At 35.9% G+C, this 17589-nt stretch overlaps 2 protein-coding genes across 4 annotated transcripts; both read left to right on the forward strand.

Moving 5' to 3' along the window:
• Positions 1–709: 709 nt before the first annotated feature.
• phf11 (PHD finger protein 11) lies at positions 710–14371 on the forward strand. Its single transcript, XM_088082715.1, has 18 exons — positions 710–943; positions 4129–4233; positions 4337–4470; positions 4604–4638; positions 4715–4800; positions 5033–5100; positions 5203–5252; positions 5348–5415; positions 5529–5551; positions 6163–6236; positions 6327–6409; positions 7094–7153; positions 8728–8806; positions 8910–8974; positions 9676–9787; positions 12588–12968; positions 13079–13150; positions 13934–14371. Exons 1-18 carry the CDS (start codon positions 719–721, stop codon positions 14008–14010), a joined length of 1797 nt encoding a protein of 598 aa, XP_087938841.1. The 5' UTR covers positions 710–718; the 3' UTR covers positions 14011–14371.
• Positions 6513–8726, forward strand: LOC148188532 (uncharacterized). Of its 3 annotated transcripts, none has more exons than XM_088083411.1 (6): positions 6513–7153; positions 7300–7494; positions 7728–7818; positions 8311–8384; positions 8475–8557; positions 8674–8726. In XM_088083411.1, the coding sequence occupies exons 2-6, from the start codon at positions 7422–7424 to the stop codon at positions 8683–8685; spliced, it is 333 nt and encodes a 110-aa protein (XP_087939537.1). In that variant the 5' UTR covers positions 6513–7153; positions 7300–7421; the 3' UTR covers positions 8686–8726. The 3 variants fall into 3 exon arrangements, with proteins under 3 accessions (XP_087939537.1, XP_087939536.1, XP_087939535.1); XM_088083410.1 differs by having other exon boundaries at positions 7344–7494; XM_088083409.1 differs by having other exon boundaries at positions 6513–7494.
• Positions 14372–17589: the final 3218 nt, after the last annotated feature.

Here is a 17589-nt window from a genome sequence, read left to right on the forward strand (position 1 = left end):
TTGCCAGGTTTGTCAAGGTCAGGTTTTTGTTTTTTGTTTTTTTTAAGGACAAAATAAGTTGCCATGAAAAATAGTTTTTTGTTTTTTTTTTTTGTCTTTAAACTCTTATAAAGTCATAAATCTCGGCAATCCAATCCACCAATGTAAACTCCTCATGAAGCTCTCTGTGGAAGAAAAGCATTATGCACACATGTATGCAACATGTTTGTGTTAGGCTGAAACTAACAAAAAATCCTTTTTTTTCTTTTTTTTTTTAAACCAAAGTCACGTCCACATTGATACTTTTGAAAACTTTTAACAGTTATATTAAAAAAAAAATCAAGTATACAATAATATAAATTTAAAAAAAAAAAAAATGTATTTTTTTCTGTAACAGAAGAAAAAATAGAATTGTTTTAAAAGTAGTAATTTTAAATATTCTGGACATTTTTCTAATTTATATATATTTCACTCCAGATGCCTTATTTTTTATTACAAATTTAAGGTCATTCACTTGTCACATTTTACTAGTTACTTGAAACTTGTTGCCTGCCAAGGTAGAAATTGGCTGTTTTTCGCTCAGATTTTAGAGGGTTTAAAAGCTTGTGAGGGCGTCTGATAGCAACAAAAGAAAACGGATGTCGATCCATGTTTCAAAGCGTCAATAACAGGTTTGTGGGATTTTTGGGAGCGAGCGGGGGATTCTTCAGAAGCAACCTGGCAACCAACAGTCAAAGTAATGGGCGGTGAAATATTAGGAAGTAGTGTACACACAGACTGTAACCTTGCTGGAGCACAATCCAACTCTTGTTTTAGTCAAACTAAGACTTTATCTCTTCGTTTGTCGACAGAAATGGACGATGTTGACAACGTGTCCTGCGTCCTCTGTCGCCGGTCAGAGGAGACGCAAATAACCGGCCCGTTATCGACTAAAGATGAAGTCACGGCTCATCAAAACTGTCTGGTAAATATTAGCATGTTTGTCGTTTTAGATATTCATTCATCTCTAACGCGCGATTGCTGCTTTGTGTTTTCCGTGTTTATGCTTTTTACAAGAAACGTTTGTTGAGTAAGTGAACTAAAGTTGGCAAGCTTAGCATGCGGTTTACGCTCGAGCCTGTATGCGCGCTGAGACGATGATACAGGATGTGGTCTTGATGGAAATGAATGGCCTTATAATGAATGACAGATGTTTTGCATAGAGGGGATTCCCTTTGGCAGTCAAATATTCACTAACTCTGTCTTCCTGGCATGTTTCAATAAGAATCAGAAGAACTGAGAACAGTTTTTTTTTTTAATTTACTTTTTATTCATTTTCTTTTAGCAACAAATACACTTCAGAATCAGAATCAGAAAAGATTTATTGCCAGGTATAGTTAATACAATACTAGGAATTTGTTCTGGTGGGTTGGTGCAACATAAATATAGAAAAAAAGAAAACAGATAAAATAGAAGATACAAATATAAAATATAAAAGGTACGAGTCTAGTATTGATATTTACATTGAAATTCACATTTATACAGGTTTGAGTGCAACACTTGTGCCAACTGGGCACGAAAACATACAACATAACACAACATTAACAACATAACATGACAAGGGGAGGATTTTCGTAAAACATGAGTCAAATATAAGATAAGATAAGATAAGATAAGATAATCCTTTATTAGTCCCACAGTGGGGAAATTTCCAACATTGCAGCAGCAAAGGGATAGCAAAATAGCAAGATAATACTGTGCAAAATAAACTATATTAATAAATAAATAAGTACAAAAACGTGCAGGATGAAGATGAAGGAAATAAGCACAGAGGACGACATAAACAGCGCTTCATATAGAGATGCTTCTTGGAAGATAGAGAAAACATTCCTTAATAAAGAGTTAAACATTATCCTTGTAGTCTATATGAAATCAGGTCTTAAAGTTGACACATAACTGAGCCATTTTGACCAGTTCTCTTCAAAGATGATTGGTTTTTGAGTCTGAAAGTGATTCTTTCCATAACATAAATTTCATATATAATATCGCTCCACTCATTAAGTGTTGGTTTTTTCTGCTCTAAGCCATTTTCTGGTCAAAGCCTTTTTACAGCCCACTAACAACACTCTCAAAAGGTATTTGTCTTGATGACAACTGAGAACAGTTTTAAGGTACTTTAGTGTCAGGGTTGGAATTGGAAATTAACTTTTTATTCCCAAATCTTCCAGCCAGTCAAAAGATTACCATTTATTTATTTTTTGGGCTGGTGATTGAAGCAAATCTAGCAGCCACTTGCACATTTTACCAGCATTTGGCTGTTTGCTGATGCTGATTTCCAACCATTTTTAGTATTAAAATATTTTACATGGCTACTGTATACTTCCACTCGACCACATTTCAAAGAGAAATATTGTACTTTTTCCCAGGGGTCGACAGATTATTGGCCTGGCCAATTATCGGGAGATGTTTAGAATTTTGCTGATTATCTGTATCAGTATTTTATTTTAATCATTGCTAATGAAATAAATTAATTAAAAGGTGTCAGCAGGGGAGGGACTTTTACTTGGTAAAACATCAGGGAGCTGTTTTTATTTATAATTATTGTTATTGAAATTTTCACTGAACTTCATTTAAAAAAAAAGTTGCAGGGAACTTGATATATATAAAGTATTTTTGTTGGAGTTTGTTATATTCCAAATTCTGAATTTTGACTGAAATATGTAATATGTAAATGCATATCGGTTCCAAATATCAGTTATCAGTCTCATTAAGTACTTATAATCGTTATCAGCCCTGAAAAAAACAATATTAGCCGACCCCTAGTACAGAGTACTATTTCAAGGTACTATAGTATAACAGTCCTCTACAAGGCTACTGTATACTTTCACTCAACTACATTTCAAAGACAAATATTGTACTTTTTACTCTTCAGCATTTATTAAGACTTTAAAATAACTCTGTCTATAATTAGAGCTTTAACAATTAATTAATTAATCTGTAAAAGTTTTTTTTTTTACTAATCCATTTGAGTAATTTTTAAGACAAAAGGTCTCTGGCTCTGTGACTCCAAACTGAATATCTTTGGGTTGTGGTGAAAAACAAGATATGTTAGGATGACATCTTGAGCTTTTGGAAACACTCTGACATTTTTCAACATTTTGAGACATATTTTACTTAAAGGTTTGGGTTTGCAGGACTTTACTTGTAATGGGGTATTTTTATATTGCTGAATTAAAGGATTTAGATTTTACTTTTTCCACTACTAGAGTTGTAACCAAAATATGTGCTGAATTAGCATTTTGCAGTTAAATTAATAACACTTGTCAGTGCTCTGAGACCGACAAACAATGTAATGCAGACCAGAACTGAAACAGTTAATTGAGTCAAGTCAATAGACATAAAATTAGAAATCATCCAACTATTCTATTTGATTTTGAGTACTGATGAATCTTTTATGGATAGAAAATAGCTGACAATATTATTAGCTAAATGTGTTATTGGTAGAAAGATGGTGATCTACATTATAAATAGATATTAATTCATACAAACTTTAAATTAAATTATTTGAACTTTGAACCCAAAAATGCACTAAAATTGTAATTAGTGCACAACAAACAGCTGTGGGTTTCGGGCATCATATTATATAGGTGTATATTTTACAAAAAACAAAGTTTATGAGCTTGAACAATACATATCTTGCCTTTGGACTGTATTCCTTTGAATATACGTCCAAAACAAGATTTGCAAATCATTGCAATGTGTTTACATTTACGTTTTACACAGCATCCCAACTTTTTTTGGAATTAGGGTTGAATATAGTGCAACAGCAATACTACTTAATTCAATTTGACATAGAAATTTGTAAATATTAGCTTGACTTATTACATCTACATCGACAGTACTCAGCTTTTTTGACTTCAACAACAAACAATTGTCGACAACAACTAGGTCAAAGCTCATGTTCACAAATTTCTATATCAAATCAAATTAAGTAATATTGCCCTTTATTTCTTTATTTCTTGCTTTTAATGTATAAAAATCCAACAAGGCCTTCATTTACAACTGATGTTTATTCCCGCTCCTCCAGTGAAACACTTGTAAGTGTTTCTTTGAATTACAGTGTCACTGTCCGAGACATTTTGTCCTCACTCATATTTTTTCTTTTTTTAGTTATATTCCTCTGGTCTGTATTGCCGTAATACCCCCCAGTTTGACGACCTGTTTGGCTTCTGTGTGGACGATGTGCTCAATGAGGTGAAACGAGGAAGCAGGCTGGTAAGCATCGTTAACATTTGCATAAACAAAGAAGAGGTTTAAAACATTAGCTGTGTGCTGGAAGCTTTGTATTAATGTTGTGTTACACCTTTGTTTGCATTAGAGTTGTAACAGATGCCAGAGAAAGGGTGCCACTGCTGGGTGTGAAGTCAAGCGCTGCAAGAAGTCCTACCACTACCCGTGTGCTGTTAAAGACCGAGCTAAGATAATTGAGGATGCAGACAAGGAGAAATTTGTGTAGGTGCAACACGCCTTTATGTCTAGAAAATTGTCTTGTCCTCCAAAACATCCTGAACTTCAGTATAAAGAGTTTTATTTCAAATTTTGCTTTAGCTATAAACCTATGTAAAACTGTGTTTTCATGCTGCAGGCTGTTCTGCTCCAATCACGACCCAGAAACAGCAGGTAGGTGGGAACTCTTATCCTTCTGCCCCAAAAACACTTCTTTCAGTGTTTAAATTTTTTCTTTTTTTATTTCCAGGAAACAACGGCATCCCAAACGGACGTTCCTCTTCCCACACAAAGTCCCGGACTTCCAAAAATCACAGTGAAGCTGAACCAGCTAAGGTTTGCTTGTAGGAAGTTACTACTACACACACTTAAGGCAAATCACTTAAAAGGATCGTTCACCCCAAAATCTAAACTACATGTTTTTTCTCTTACCTGTTGTTATTGTGTTGGTTGCTGATTATTGGAGATATTGACCGTAGAGACGTCTCTCCTTCTCTCACACAGGAGGGTTTTATTAGGTCGCAAACCTTTCTAAGCAAGTAACAGTATCTGTTTTTATTTCCACGAGGTTTATTGCCTCACCTGTGAGAGGACAGAGGGAAACATCAGCCCAGAGAGTCTGTGTAACAGAGTTATGTAAGTACATATTGCAAACATATTTCATGATAACTAGAGATTTCTGTGTTTATAATCTGCTTTTAACAACATCTGATCACAGCCAGGCTTGTGTGTTTTTAGGTTACATTGCGACAAACATGCTCCTTCATCACATAAGAAGAACGCCAACAGTAAGTCCAGCTCAGAGCGCTGTCTCGTGTGTTTTACTTTTTTTTTCTTACTGCTCAATAACTGTCTTTGCTCTTTGCTGGTGATCCTGCTGCAGCCAGACGACCACCCGGGTACGCCAGCGACTCCAACTCATCCAGCAGTGCGTCACGCTCATCTTCCAAGGTTTACATATTATTCAACGTACCGTTAAATACAACTTTTGATATATTGGCATTTCTTTTCAAAACAATTTAGTGATAAATCCATAAACGGTTCTGCTTTTGTTTTTCAAACAGAGACCGTTTAAATCCAGTGACAAGTAAGTGTTTCATACGTTCATAGACCCTTTACCCTCAAATTTAGTAGCATCCCATGCCTTCAGCAATCAAAAAATGTATTATTTTGCACTTGATGTATTGCAATTTTTAAAAAAATCTTGCGTATCCTAAAGTTATAGAAACAGATGTGGAGGATGAAATACTCAAACAATTGTTTGAGTACTTAGTCTATACATGTATTTAAGGAAAGTCCTGCTTAATATACCTTTAAAGTAAAAAGCCTTCGACACCAAGACTTATTCCAGCTTGCTGTCAGGCAGATGAAAACCTATAGTTTATATATGTACATTATGGTGCTGTCTGCCTATATGAAAACTGTTAATTAAGGTCTGAGAAATAAAGTGAGTGCAGTTGGACTGTGTGCAAATTTTTCATTTTGTTTATCCAAGGCTCCATATATACCTTCACTGTTTATAATGGTGGACAATTTCAATAAAAAGTTAAAATATTTTTTGATATACTAATAGTTACTGATTTATTCACATTTACCTCCCTCTTTTTGTTTCATCATGGAGCTTCATCACATTTTGCTTTCCACACAGGGTTAATAAAGTTGTGTGTTGTAACGGCTGATCTCTCTTTTCTTTCACAGGCAGGATGAAACCCCCTCTAAATGTAAATTTAAAAGCAACAGAGTAATCACATCAGATGACTCTTCAAATTCAGGTTAACCCACTTAAAATACACAAGAATTTCTTAAACACTTTAGCATGAAGCTGTTCACACACATATTTATGTGACTTCCTTCTTCCACAGATGACATCCCACCCTGTTCAGAAACATTTGCACCGTTAGAGATGGATATAGAAGAAAGCGCAAGCTTTGTCCAGGAGCCTCAGGTCTGTCCAGACTTTCTTTTTTTCTCATTAACACCTTGATTAGACGCTGAAGATGTGCAGTAATCTGATATTCATTTTTCTTCTCTTTCATTTATATTTCTCCACTTTCTCTGCAGCTGAACAGGTGAGATCGAACCTCTGTGATTAACTGAAAATAAGTTTTCTTTGTTCGTCTGTTTTTTGTTTCTTTGATATTTCTTTTTTTGTGTGTGGTTTTGCAGAACAGATATATCATAGAAACCTCACGGGTGATAAAATAATCAGTTTATCAATTAAGCCATTTAATTAAGGAACAAAGGTCAGGTTTTGGCCTTTTCATTATTTTAGAAGTTAGGATTTTCTCTTTCTTCAGTTCCATAATCATAAATTAAATATCTTAGGGATTTGTACCCGTTTGGACAAAAAAGTCATCTAATGACGTTAGGCCTTCCAAATTTACAATTGATGTTTAAAAATTTTATTTTTTTGACATTTTATAGATTAAATAAACACTTTAAAGATAAATCCTCTGCATATTATTATAGTCTCAGTCATACATGTTGCATCAAAATGCAGCACAGTTTAACACCACTACAAACTACAGCCTCAAGTGTAACCGCAGAGTTTAATTATCAACTCTCTGACTGTCGTCTACTGAAAAATAACAGTCGACGATAATTGTTTAAAGATCTTCTCCACTCACAGGAAAGACCTCGAGAGACCCTCTCAAACAGTCCTCACTTTCGGTTCTCAGACCTGCACCAGGTAAAGTGCATTTAGTTAAACAGTCCCATACATGTGGAGGCTATAGACCTATTGGAGGACACCAGCAACTCTCCATACACGGCATACAAATTCAAATTTTGACATAAACATGAATTTTCTGGCCCTTTGCTATGTCACTAATTTAGCTCAGCAAGAGCTTGAGATGTTGATCTTTGAGATGTTTCTACAGCGTGACTGAAGTCCACAAGATCGGTTGATTGGACATGATTTGAAAGGGTAAACACCTGTATGAAAGGTCTCCCTGCTGATGATGCATATCAGAGCAAAAATCCTCGTGTGGATGGATGTACCTGATAGGAACAAAAAAAACACCCTTCAAGGTAAACTATGCAGGAATTGTTGGTTCCAGTTTGTTTTCAGTGTATAGCCAACAAACGTGAGGTTCAACCTGAGATTCAGTCTTGCTTTGAAATAAGCCTCTCTGTTTGGAGATTCACCTGGCTCCATTTTTTTTTTTTGCTGGGCTGTTTCTACAGTTTTGTTCATAGCTTTTGTATTATAAACATGCTGCTTAACAGTCTGAACGTGCTGCTACAGTTTTTTATTTTTAAAGTCTCAGCCTCACCTCTAAGCTGTAGCCAGGAACATCCTGAACACTGCAAAATAAAAGATGAAAATACAGGCAGAGGGCAGAGTCTCTGCAGGTAAATACACTGCCACACACTTCTATGGGATCATAAGTAATTATTGAGAGGGATTATATCTGTATTAGTCTATACATGTATTTAAGGAAAGTCCTACTTAATATACCTTTAAAATGCAAAGCCTTCCACACCAAGACTTATTCCAGCTTGCTGTCAGGCAGATGAAAACCTGTAGTTTATATATGTACATTACGGTGCTGTCTGACTATATGAAAATGGTTCATTAAGGTCTGAGAAATAAAGTGAGTGCAGTTGGACTGTGTGCAAATTTTTCATTTTTTTATCCAATGCTCCATATATACCTTCACTGTTTATAATGGTGGACAGTTTCAATAAAAAGTTAAAATATTTTTTGATATACTAATAGTTACTGATTTATTCACATTTACCTCCCTCTTTTTGTTTCATCATGGAGCTTCATCACATTTTGCTTTCCACACAGGGTTAATAAAGTTGTGTGTTGTAACGGCTGATCTCTCTTTTCTTTCACAGGCAGGATGAAACCCCCTCTAAATGTAAATTTAAAAGCAACAGAGTAATCACATCAGATGACTCTTCAAATTCAGGTTAACCCACTTAAAATACACAAGAATTTCTTAAACACTTTAGCATGAAGCTGTTCACACACATATTTATGTGACTTCCTTCTTCCACAGATGACATCCCACCCTGTTCAGAAACATTTGCACCGTTAGAGATGGATATAGAAGAAAGTGAAAGCTTTGTCCAGGAGCCTCAGGTCTGTCCAGACTTTCTTTTTTTCTCATTAACACCTTGATTAGACGCTGAAGATGTGCAGTAATCTGATATTCATTTTTCTTCTCTTTCATTTATATTTCTCTGCTTTCTCTGCAGCTGAACAGGTGAGATCGAACCTCTGTGATTAACTGAAAATAAGTTATAAATAAGTTAACAGTCGACAATAAATGTTTAAAGATGTTCTCCACTCACAGGGAAGACTGCGAGAGTCCCGCTGTGTCCGCCTCAGGTAGGCTGTCAGAGCAGATTCAGTGTTTATATCAATCTAGCAAAGACAGGCATATACTAATTTTATTCTATATAACATATTAAACTCCTGCTGTTTCTCAAAGGAAATCGACGTGAGGAAGAAGCTGAGGAAGGAAATGAAGATGAGGATGAAACGATCATTCATTCGGTGAGTCGATACATTTCGTCTCGCCTTCAAAGTGTGCGTCTGTTTTTCTCAGCAGCTGTATCATTTCTCATCATTGTGTTTTGCTCTAAAGAACATTTGAGCAGTTCTTCTAATTGATCTTTTAGTCAGGGACATTTTTATTTTAGTTCACAAAAACTATGACTCTAACATGTTTGTTAATGAACTCGTCAGTGAGACGAGATGATGACATGAGCAGCAGTTTTATGTCTGTGCTGCATGAGCCACATCAGGGCTTTACAAAATAATAGGTAGCGGTTAAACTAGATGGACTAAAACATTCAATATAATCTGTTGACTTGAATATCAGCAGTTTTCGACTAAAAATGTACCTAAATAGCTAAGAAAGATAAGACTAAAGTTCCTGACTTTTTGTCAGCTAAAACCTGACAAAAGGATGACAGGATGAGGTTGACTAACTATGATAAAAAAAAACTAACAAGGACATTTGACACAGGACTAAAACTTTAAAAACTGATGAAATTAAAACTAGCCCTGGAGTAGATTTGGTCTTTTATGTTACACACATAGTTAACTCACAGCTTCTTGAAGTTAATTTGAATTAATCTACTTTAGAGGGGTATTTGTATGTTTTTTTAAATGGGACTTGAATGTTGTGTATCATTGCCACTAGCAGAACATTATTAACTCACCCTTCATAAGGTGTGTTTGCTTCCTCTCAGGATGCTGAGTCGGAGAGTCTCCTCACTTCTGTTCCTCATCCACCTGTATCAACGGTCTCAACTCAGACGGCAGCAGCTGCGCCTGCGGATGTGGATTTGGTGAAGACAGAAGGTGGGTAGAGTTAAGTTACGTTTACTTGTACTGTCTGTTTCGCATGCAATCAGTTGATAAGACAAACTTTTGTACTAGGAAAATGGAAAAGCACATCCAAATTCAGTATAGCTCTGCAGGCCATTTTGCGATGGGAACACCCCGCCGCGATACATCCACCCAGGAGTCAAAGCAAATGTGGGCCAGGGACAAAAGACAGCAGGGACAGTAACCTCCTCCCTGCTTCTTACTGCCCTACCTCAAGCCCCCGTTGCTCAGACCAGCAGTCTTCAGACTCAGCCTTTAATTTGATCTCACCTGCACACCTGTAACGTTTTGTGACTGCATGTTGCAATGTCTGACAAAAATCTGTTTGCAGACTGAGACATATAAACACCTGCAAAATGACTCAGAATGGCTTCTGAGGTAGTCTCCGCTACAAAAGCTGTCACGATTACACACATACAGACTGACGCTCGTGAGGTGGTAAATATCACCAATATCAAGGCCAGGGGTCAGCAGATTATTGGGGCTGATATTTAGCATTTTGCGTCTGCTTTAGCATTTTTATCTGTATTGGTGTTTCGTTTTAATGATCACTGATCAAATTAATTTATTAAAAAGTGCAAAGAAAGTGTCGGCATGGGAGGAATATCAGAGAGTTATTTTTTTTATTCATTTATGTTTTATTTGAATTTATAAAAATGTATATGATGTTGAAAGTTTCAGTTTTTATTAGATATTTAAAGACATTTACATATACTAAAGGCATTTAAACAATGTTTTGTGTTCAAGTTTTTTTATACTCATTAACTGCTAACAGTCGGTATCAGCCCTGAAAAACCAATATCGATCAACCCCTAATCAAGATAGACACTGTAGTCATACAGTTCATGTACAAGCTTGAGAAACGTCTAAAAGCCCAAATGCACTGAAAGCGTCTGACACGCTCATTTTGAGGTACACATTTTGTTTTAAACAGCCAAATACGTGCAAAAAACGCTATGAGGCTTATTAAACTGATTCTGCAACTCCAACCTCAACTACTGTGGCCCTTCACTGTCATGTTGTCACATGACGGATTGTAAAAATAAGAAAATATAAGCTTAGAGCCACCCTGAACATTTACTGACATCTACTGGTCATAAAACTTCACTTGCCACTAAAGCCAAACAACAGTATGAGGTTCTGATTAGCTGTGCTTGAGGTGCCTTTCACTCTCCTGGAAGAAAAATAAGAGATGAAAAGAGATGGCTGATTTTAACAGTTGCCTTTCTGAGTTTATGGAAATTTATAGACCGCTCAAAAGGAAATCAAAAGACTTTATTGATCCCGGGGGGGTTAATTGCGGCTCATTGCAGTTGCTCTGATTCCAAGCATAGAGAATTATAGAAAGTGGAGTATTTAAAATAGAAATACACTAATAATAAAAAACTATCCCTACTATTATGTAAATATTTCAACTTATAAATATGTGTATATGCTGAGTGTCTAAAGTGTGTGCAAACTATGTGCCTTATGCTACAATACAAGGTATAAAAGAAGTATTTTAAATCAGAAATAGAGCATACGCGTATGATGCAACAAAGTACAACACAATGTATACATAAGTGTACGAAGAATATATATATAAGAATATATATAACGTGTTTCAAGAGTTAAAAGAATATAGCACATTGAATAATTGCATAAAGGATTGATGTAGCTGAATTATTGCACCAGTTATTGCAGTTGATTCAGTGTTTCAGAATAAATGCACCTTAAAACCCTCATTTGAATTATAGTAAATAAATGATGGAATTTTACTGCAGACGGGTGAATTAAAATCCAAGAGTTGACTGTGAGCGTCAGAAACTCAGAGAGGAGTTTTACAGTTCGATGGCCACAGGCAGGAGTCTTTCTGCGGTGCATCTCGGGGGAATCAGTGTGTTGCTGAATGTGCTCCTGAGTCTGAGCAGCACATCACAGAGTGGGCGGGAGACATTGTCCAAGAAGACACGTAAACTTAGACAGCATCCTCCTCTCTGACACCAGAGAGTCCAGCTCCACCTCCACAGTGTTACTGGCCTTGTCCGTCAGTTTGTTGAGTTGTTGGCGTCAGCTACCCTCAGCCTGCTGCCGCAGCACACAACAGCAAACAGGATACCACCGGCCACCACATAAACTCATCAAACATCTGCAGCATTGTCCAGCAGACGCTGAAGGACATCAGCTTCCTCAGGAAATAGAGACAGCCCTGGCCTGTCTTGTATAAGGCTTTAGTGTTCTTAGCTTGTTCTTCACCGGGGGAGCTCCCCTCAAAGGATTTTATTCTGCGAAATAAGTGACGTTTCGAGCCAAAACGCTCTTCCTCAGACTTCTAAGTTTTAAGAGTCACCATCTTAAATATATGTCAACAATCACGTGACTCAAAAACAGCCAAAAATAAAAAGTAAATACACAAAAAACACAAAAACAAGGCAAACAAGACTTCTTTAACATTATTTTAGATATGTAATTATAAGGATTGTGCATGTTTTTTTCTCTAGACTTTTTTTTTACTTAGATATTGTTCTTTACCTTTAAAAAATAAAGATAAAAATCTCTAAATTTATTTATTTATTGCAATTTGCCAAACATTTCTTACCAAGTTGCTCATTGCCTCTTTTCCTTAGTTTTTGAAAGAAATCAATTTGCTCAAGGTTTAAAGGTTAAGATACTTGTGAAAACGTCTGAAAGCAGCACAAGAAAAGTGATGTCGCTCTGGGCTTCAGAGGGTTGAAATTCAAACATGTTGTTGTAGCAAAGTGATGTTATGTAAGCTGTCCATCTCTGTCTTCAGGGTCCAGTCTTGAGCAGAGTCCTCTCCACGGTGCTGATGAACACATTGCTGGACCACCTGTCCCACAGCAGAGCTCTGCTCGACCCCCGTCCTCTCCTGACCACTCCAAACACGGCAGTGTTACCGGCTCGCCTCCGTGCAGCAGCTCACCCATTTCCCCACCTCCACCTGAAACCTTACATGTAACCAACCACGTAACCGTCCCGTTTCCCTCCTCCCCTCCAACGGCTCCTCCCTCTGACCCAGAGCCCAGCGTCGATGCCTCCAGCTTCTGGAGAAGGTGCAATGCAGCAGGATGCACACAGGCCATATTCAGTGGTTTCATAAATGAGATGACCAGTATCTCCAGTAGAATTCAGTCAGACGAGGCAAGCCAGGAGGGTAAGGAAGGATACGTGACGATCACAAGTTGCTGTGACGGCGTCTCCGTCTCATATTTATTCGTGTTTGAAAACACTGGAATATGAAATGCTCCCTCTGTGTTTCCACAGATTATGATCTTGCACTGACACTGCTGACGGCTTCTGGGAAACTGGCAGAGTTCGTGGCCAAGCAGCAAGAGGGTGAAGTAAACTCTTGTGTGGTTTAAAGGATGGAGATCATTGTCGGGTCCCTTAGTTATACTTCTGCATGACATTTTTATGATTCACTATATTAGCATAGTATAAGTGGACATGACTTTTAATGGCACACTTACTATGACTTTTTAATGACTTAATTTCATACTATGATGAAGTTTTTATGCTATACTATACCATGACTTTTTTTGACATTTTGTGTACTACACTATGACATTTTTGTGACTTTATGCCACATTGCATTATCTTTTCATGACTATTAAGTATATACTATAACGTGTATGACATACCTTACTCTGATGTTTTAAGACTTTGTAACAACATACCATAATCTAATGTTTTTATCATACTATTTAAGACACGCTATATAATTAGATTTTTACTACTTTTGTGAACAACATACTATACTATAATTTTTTCTTGCCTTTTTTTTAAACAGTCAACAATACTATAACATGTTTGTGACATTTTTAACATCATACTATACTATGACATTTTTTTTCATATTTTTAACAACTTACTATACTATGATGTTTTTATCGTGTTTTTGACAATATATTACAGTACAGTGATTTTTTGTGCCATGCTATAATATGAGGTTTTGTATGACTTCAGTGGCATACTAAACTATGATTCTCAACTAAGATTTGCATAGTTTAGAATAGCATTTCACTTCACTTTGGCGTATTTTGTACCATATACCATCTTCAGTACTGCCATTTTTACCATTTTAAAATTGTGTTTCTAAACAACATCTGGTTTTCACAGAGATACAAAGAAAACAAATGGAGCTGCAAAAGGCGGCAGCAGCTATGGAGGACGTCGTCTCGGCTCTGAGAAGATGAGTCCGTTAGGAGCTATAGTAAGATATTCAATATCTACATTTATATTAAACTTTTTTTTTGTGATTCCCACTGTTATTTTGTAGCATTTTAGCATTTTTTAAATTTTAGCATTTTATACAAACTGCGTTTTTACGTCATTTTTTACTGATTTTGTCCTAACATTTAAGACACTGTAAAAGCCTGAATGTGGGAAACAAAACCTATGCCAATGTTTACAGCACTCAAAGAATTATGATGTTGATTTGTTAATAGTATCTCACATTGCAGCCTGTGATCATGATGCTTTTTGAAATATGTTGTGAACTGTGACTTCTGTTCAGAAAGTATATCAGATATAAATAAAAGTAACTTCTTTTACATATATTTTTGAACTAAGAAAAATGTTTTATATATATATATATATATATATATTTTTTTTTTTTTTTTTTTTTTTTTAAATTGTGAATCTTGGAAGTAGGTGACTTTGGGCCAGAAATCCCTACTAAAATATGCACGTAGAAAACAAAAAGGCTGAGGACACAATACATGTAGACATGTAGTATAAAGTTTTTCTTTATTCTTTTTGTGAATGCCTCAAACTGCAGGTATTTACAGTTACCCGCCAGTTTTTTGTCGTTTGAATGGTTGTCAGTGAGCGGCCAAAAGGCTCTGATTCACCACTTTGGACTTGATTTAACAGTTTTATCTTCAAACTAGTAATCAAAGGACAGAATAGCTGAAATAATGTTGCAGTTTACAGTTGAGGATATCCTAGTACATAAATTACTTTTACATTATTGATAAAAAAGGAATTCATGTTTCAATCTCAGACACTTTTTTTCATAACTGTTACAGTAAAATTGATCATTTACACAAAAACATGTTGGTGTAAGGTTTCTTCTTGTACTGCCCAAGTCACTTTTTTTCAATCAAATAATTCATGTCCCCAATTTACAGTGAATTGGTCCAATTTTTGATCTAATTATGCCACTTATTGACAAAAAATAGCCCTCTATGCATTACCAATAGTGCTTTAGGTTCAAAACTTTTTATAAGTTGAAAAAGATTGTAACAGCTTCAGATGAGGATTGCAGATTTAAAGATTTTCACAAATCAAGTAAATTTCTCTGAATGAAAAAAACGTTCAGAACCTGAAGTGACCCCAAAATATCAAGAAGAGTATCTTACCAAACAACTCAATACAGAAATATACATTAGCAAACACTACTAAAAGATGAAATCTTAAACATAAGTATCCACAATAATCAGTTATGCATTTAAATATTACCAGGCATTGTGAGAATTGGTCTTTTTTGAGTTAGGTCAATCGCAGTGTATTTTAAACTCAAAACAGCCCATTTTTTGTTATAGAAAACATGTCTTTTTATTAATATGTTTGAAAAGGTCAAACAAATGGCAATTCATAACACTCAGTAGTAATCAATATCATCAATAAGCATATCACATAGTTATTAGGGCCTGAGCAGAACCGTGCGAGGACCCTCTTGAAATGCAAGAGGGGGCCGGATCAAATCTTACTTGCGACAGGTGATGCTTTATTTTTATGCCATAAATTAAATAAAATATTTGCTGATATATCTGTCTGCCGCTGCAGCCAGTGTAAGTCATCCATGATGAAACTTGCGACAAGTGCTTAAAACTGTTAAAAACACACAATTGTCTCCTTAATTTTCATATACTGAGTACATAATGTTTCCTGCCAGGATCTCAGTAGATCATCAGTCTGACTCTGGTGAGATTTTGTGATACTGATATCCAAACATTGAGTGAGGCCAGTATGTGGAGATTTGGCTCGGTGGATACAGCAGGCGGCTGGAGTCCCGAAGATGATCAGTTCCCATTGTATTTGGGACGAGTAAAATTTCACTTTGATTAAATAAAAACTCGGCTGATTTATGTTTGCTGCTGCAGCTAATATAAGTCATCAGTGACATACCCTGTAACGAACACTTAAAACTGTTTAAAAAAAAAACAAAACAAAATTGCTTCCTTGTATCCCGATGTTTTTTTGCCAAGAACTTAAATAATAATCGGTTCTCAGTCGAGTTTTTCTGATACTAATATTAAGAGAACATAAAGTCTCTGTGCACTATGAAATGCCATTTGGCTCAGTGTGTAGTGTGTTTGGCTGGTGACTACATGGTCGTTGGTTCGATTCTTGGTATGGATAAAGTATATCTAACTTTTGCGCCACAAATAAAATGAGAAATGTTATGATATATCTTCCTGCTGCTGGCCAGTTCATATCATGATGACATACCTTGCATTGAACTCTTAAAACAGTTAAAAACATGCAATTGTGTACTGAGTTTTCATATACTGCATATTGAATTATCCTTGCCAAGAACTTTGTTGAATATCAGCCTGACTCATATATCAGTTGAGTTTTTGCCAGAAGTCACTGCTGATACTGAATTTTCTGTTTCAACACCATATGAGCCTTATATCAGCAGAGCAGAGAGATATATCAGCCAATATTTAATTTATGCCATAAAATATAATTTGGCTGTAGATTCATACAGTTTAATCATTAGTTGTGATATTGCAGAACAAATCAAGTGTAAAGTTGAGTAATATATTGTTTTGGCTGTAAAATCAGGTAAAGTTGTCCCAAAACAGGTAAAATCGGTATCTGCAGTGAGGTCTGTCAAAATCAAGGAATACCAGTCGAGTTTCGACAGACGTCTCTGCTGATACTGAATTTTCCCTGCAAAAAACTTATATGAGTCAGGCCTATAATCAACTATTAGTCAAGTTTTTGCCAGAAGTTACTGCTGATACTGAATTTTCTGTTTCAACACCATATAACCCTTATATTAGTCAATATTTAATTTATGCCATAAAATAGAATTTGGCTGTAGATTCATACAGTTTAGACACTGATTGTGATATTTCAGAACAAATTAAGTGTAAAGTTGAGTAATATATCGTTTTGGCTGTAAAATCAGGTGAAGTGGTCCGAAAACAGGTAAAAGCAGTATCAGCAGTAAAGTCTGTCGAAATCAAGGAATATCGGCCTGACTCATATATCAGTTGAGTTTCGACAGACGTCACTGCTGATAATGAATTTTCCCTGCCAAAACTTAGTTGATTATGAGCCGGACTCGTGTCAGTCCAGCTTTTGACAGATGTCACTGCCAACTGATATATGAGTCAGGCTGATAATCAACAGAGTTCTTGGCAAGGAAAATTCAGTACTCAGTATAGAACAATTCAGGAGCCAATTGCATGTTTTTTTTTAACTGTTCTAAGTGTTTATTGCAAGGTTCGACATTCATGATTTATATCATAAAAGCAGATAAATGAGATGATATTTTATTTGATTTATGGCAAAAATGAAAACTACCATCTGCCAAGAGCAGGTCTCAAACCCCAGTCCTCTGCTTAGTAAACACTTACTTAACCCACTAAGCCACTTTCACACAGAGCAAAAATGTTTGATGTTCAATTTAGCTCTGTGACACAAGTGACGTTTGTCAAAAATGTGACTGATATATGAATCAGGCCAGTGATCAGCTGAGCTCTTGGCAGGGAAAATTCAGCATTCAGTATATGAAAATTCAGGAGACAAGGAGACAG

Source organism: Plectropomus leopardus, chromosome 10, assembly GCF_026936395.1.
Source record: "Plectropomus leopardus strain MGB_pleo_1.0 chromosome 10, ASM2693639v1, whole genome shotgun sequence".
NCBI lineage: Eukaryota > Metazoa > Chordata > Actinopteri > Perciformes > Serranidae > Plectropomus > Plectropomus leopardus.

Excerpts from the sequence above, each read along its gene's own strand:
- phf11 (XM_088082715.1), top strand. The coding sequence starts at position 719 with ATGGGCGGTGAAATATTAGGAAGTAGTGTACACACAGACTGTAACCTT. Across the intron at positions 5,552-6,162 it reads CCGTTTAAATCCAGTGACAA|GCAGGATGAAACCCCCTCTA; the intron begins GTAAGTGTTTCA and ends TTTCTTTCACAG. Across the intron at positions 13,151-13,933 it reads CGTGGCCAAGCAGCAAGAGG|AGATACAAAGAAAACAAATG; the intron begins GTGAAGTAAACT and ends TGGTTTTCACAG.
- LOC148188532 (XM_088083409.1), top strand. The coding sequence starts at position 7,422 with ATGATGCATATCAGAGCAAAAATCCTCGTGTGGATGGATGTACCTGAT. Across the intron at positions 7,495-7,727 it reads CAAAAAAAACACCCTTCAAG|TCTCAGCCTCACCTCTAAGC; the intron begins GTAAACTATGCA and ends TTATTTTTAAAG. Across the intron at positions 7,819-8,310 it reads AGAGGGCAGAGTCTCTGCAG|GCAGGATGAAACCCCCTCTA; the intron begins GTAAATACACTG and ends TTTCTTTCACAG.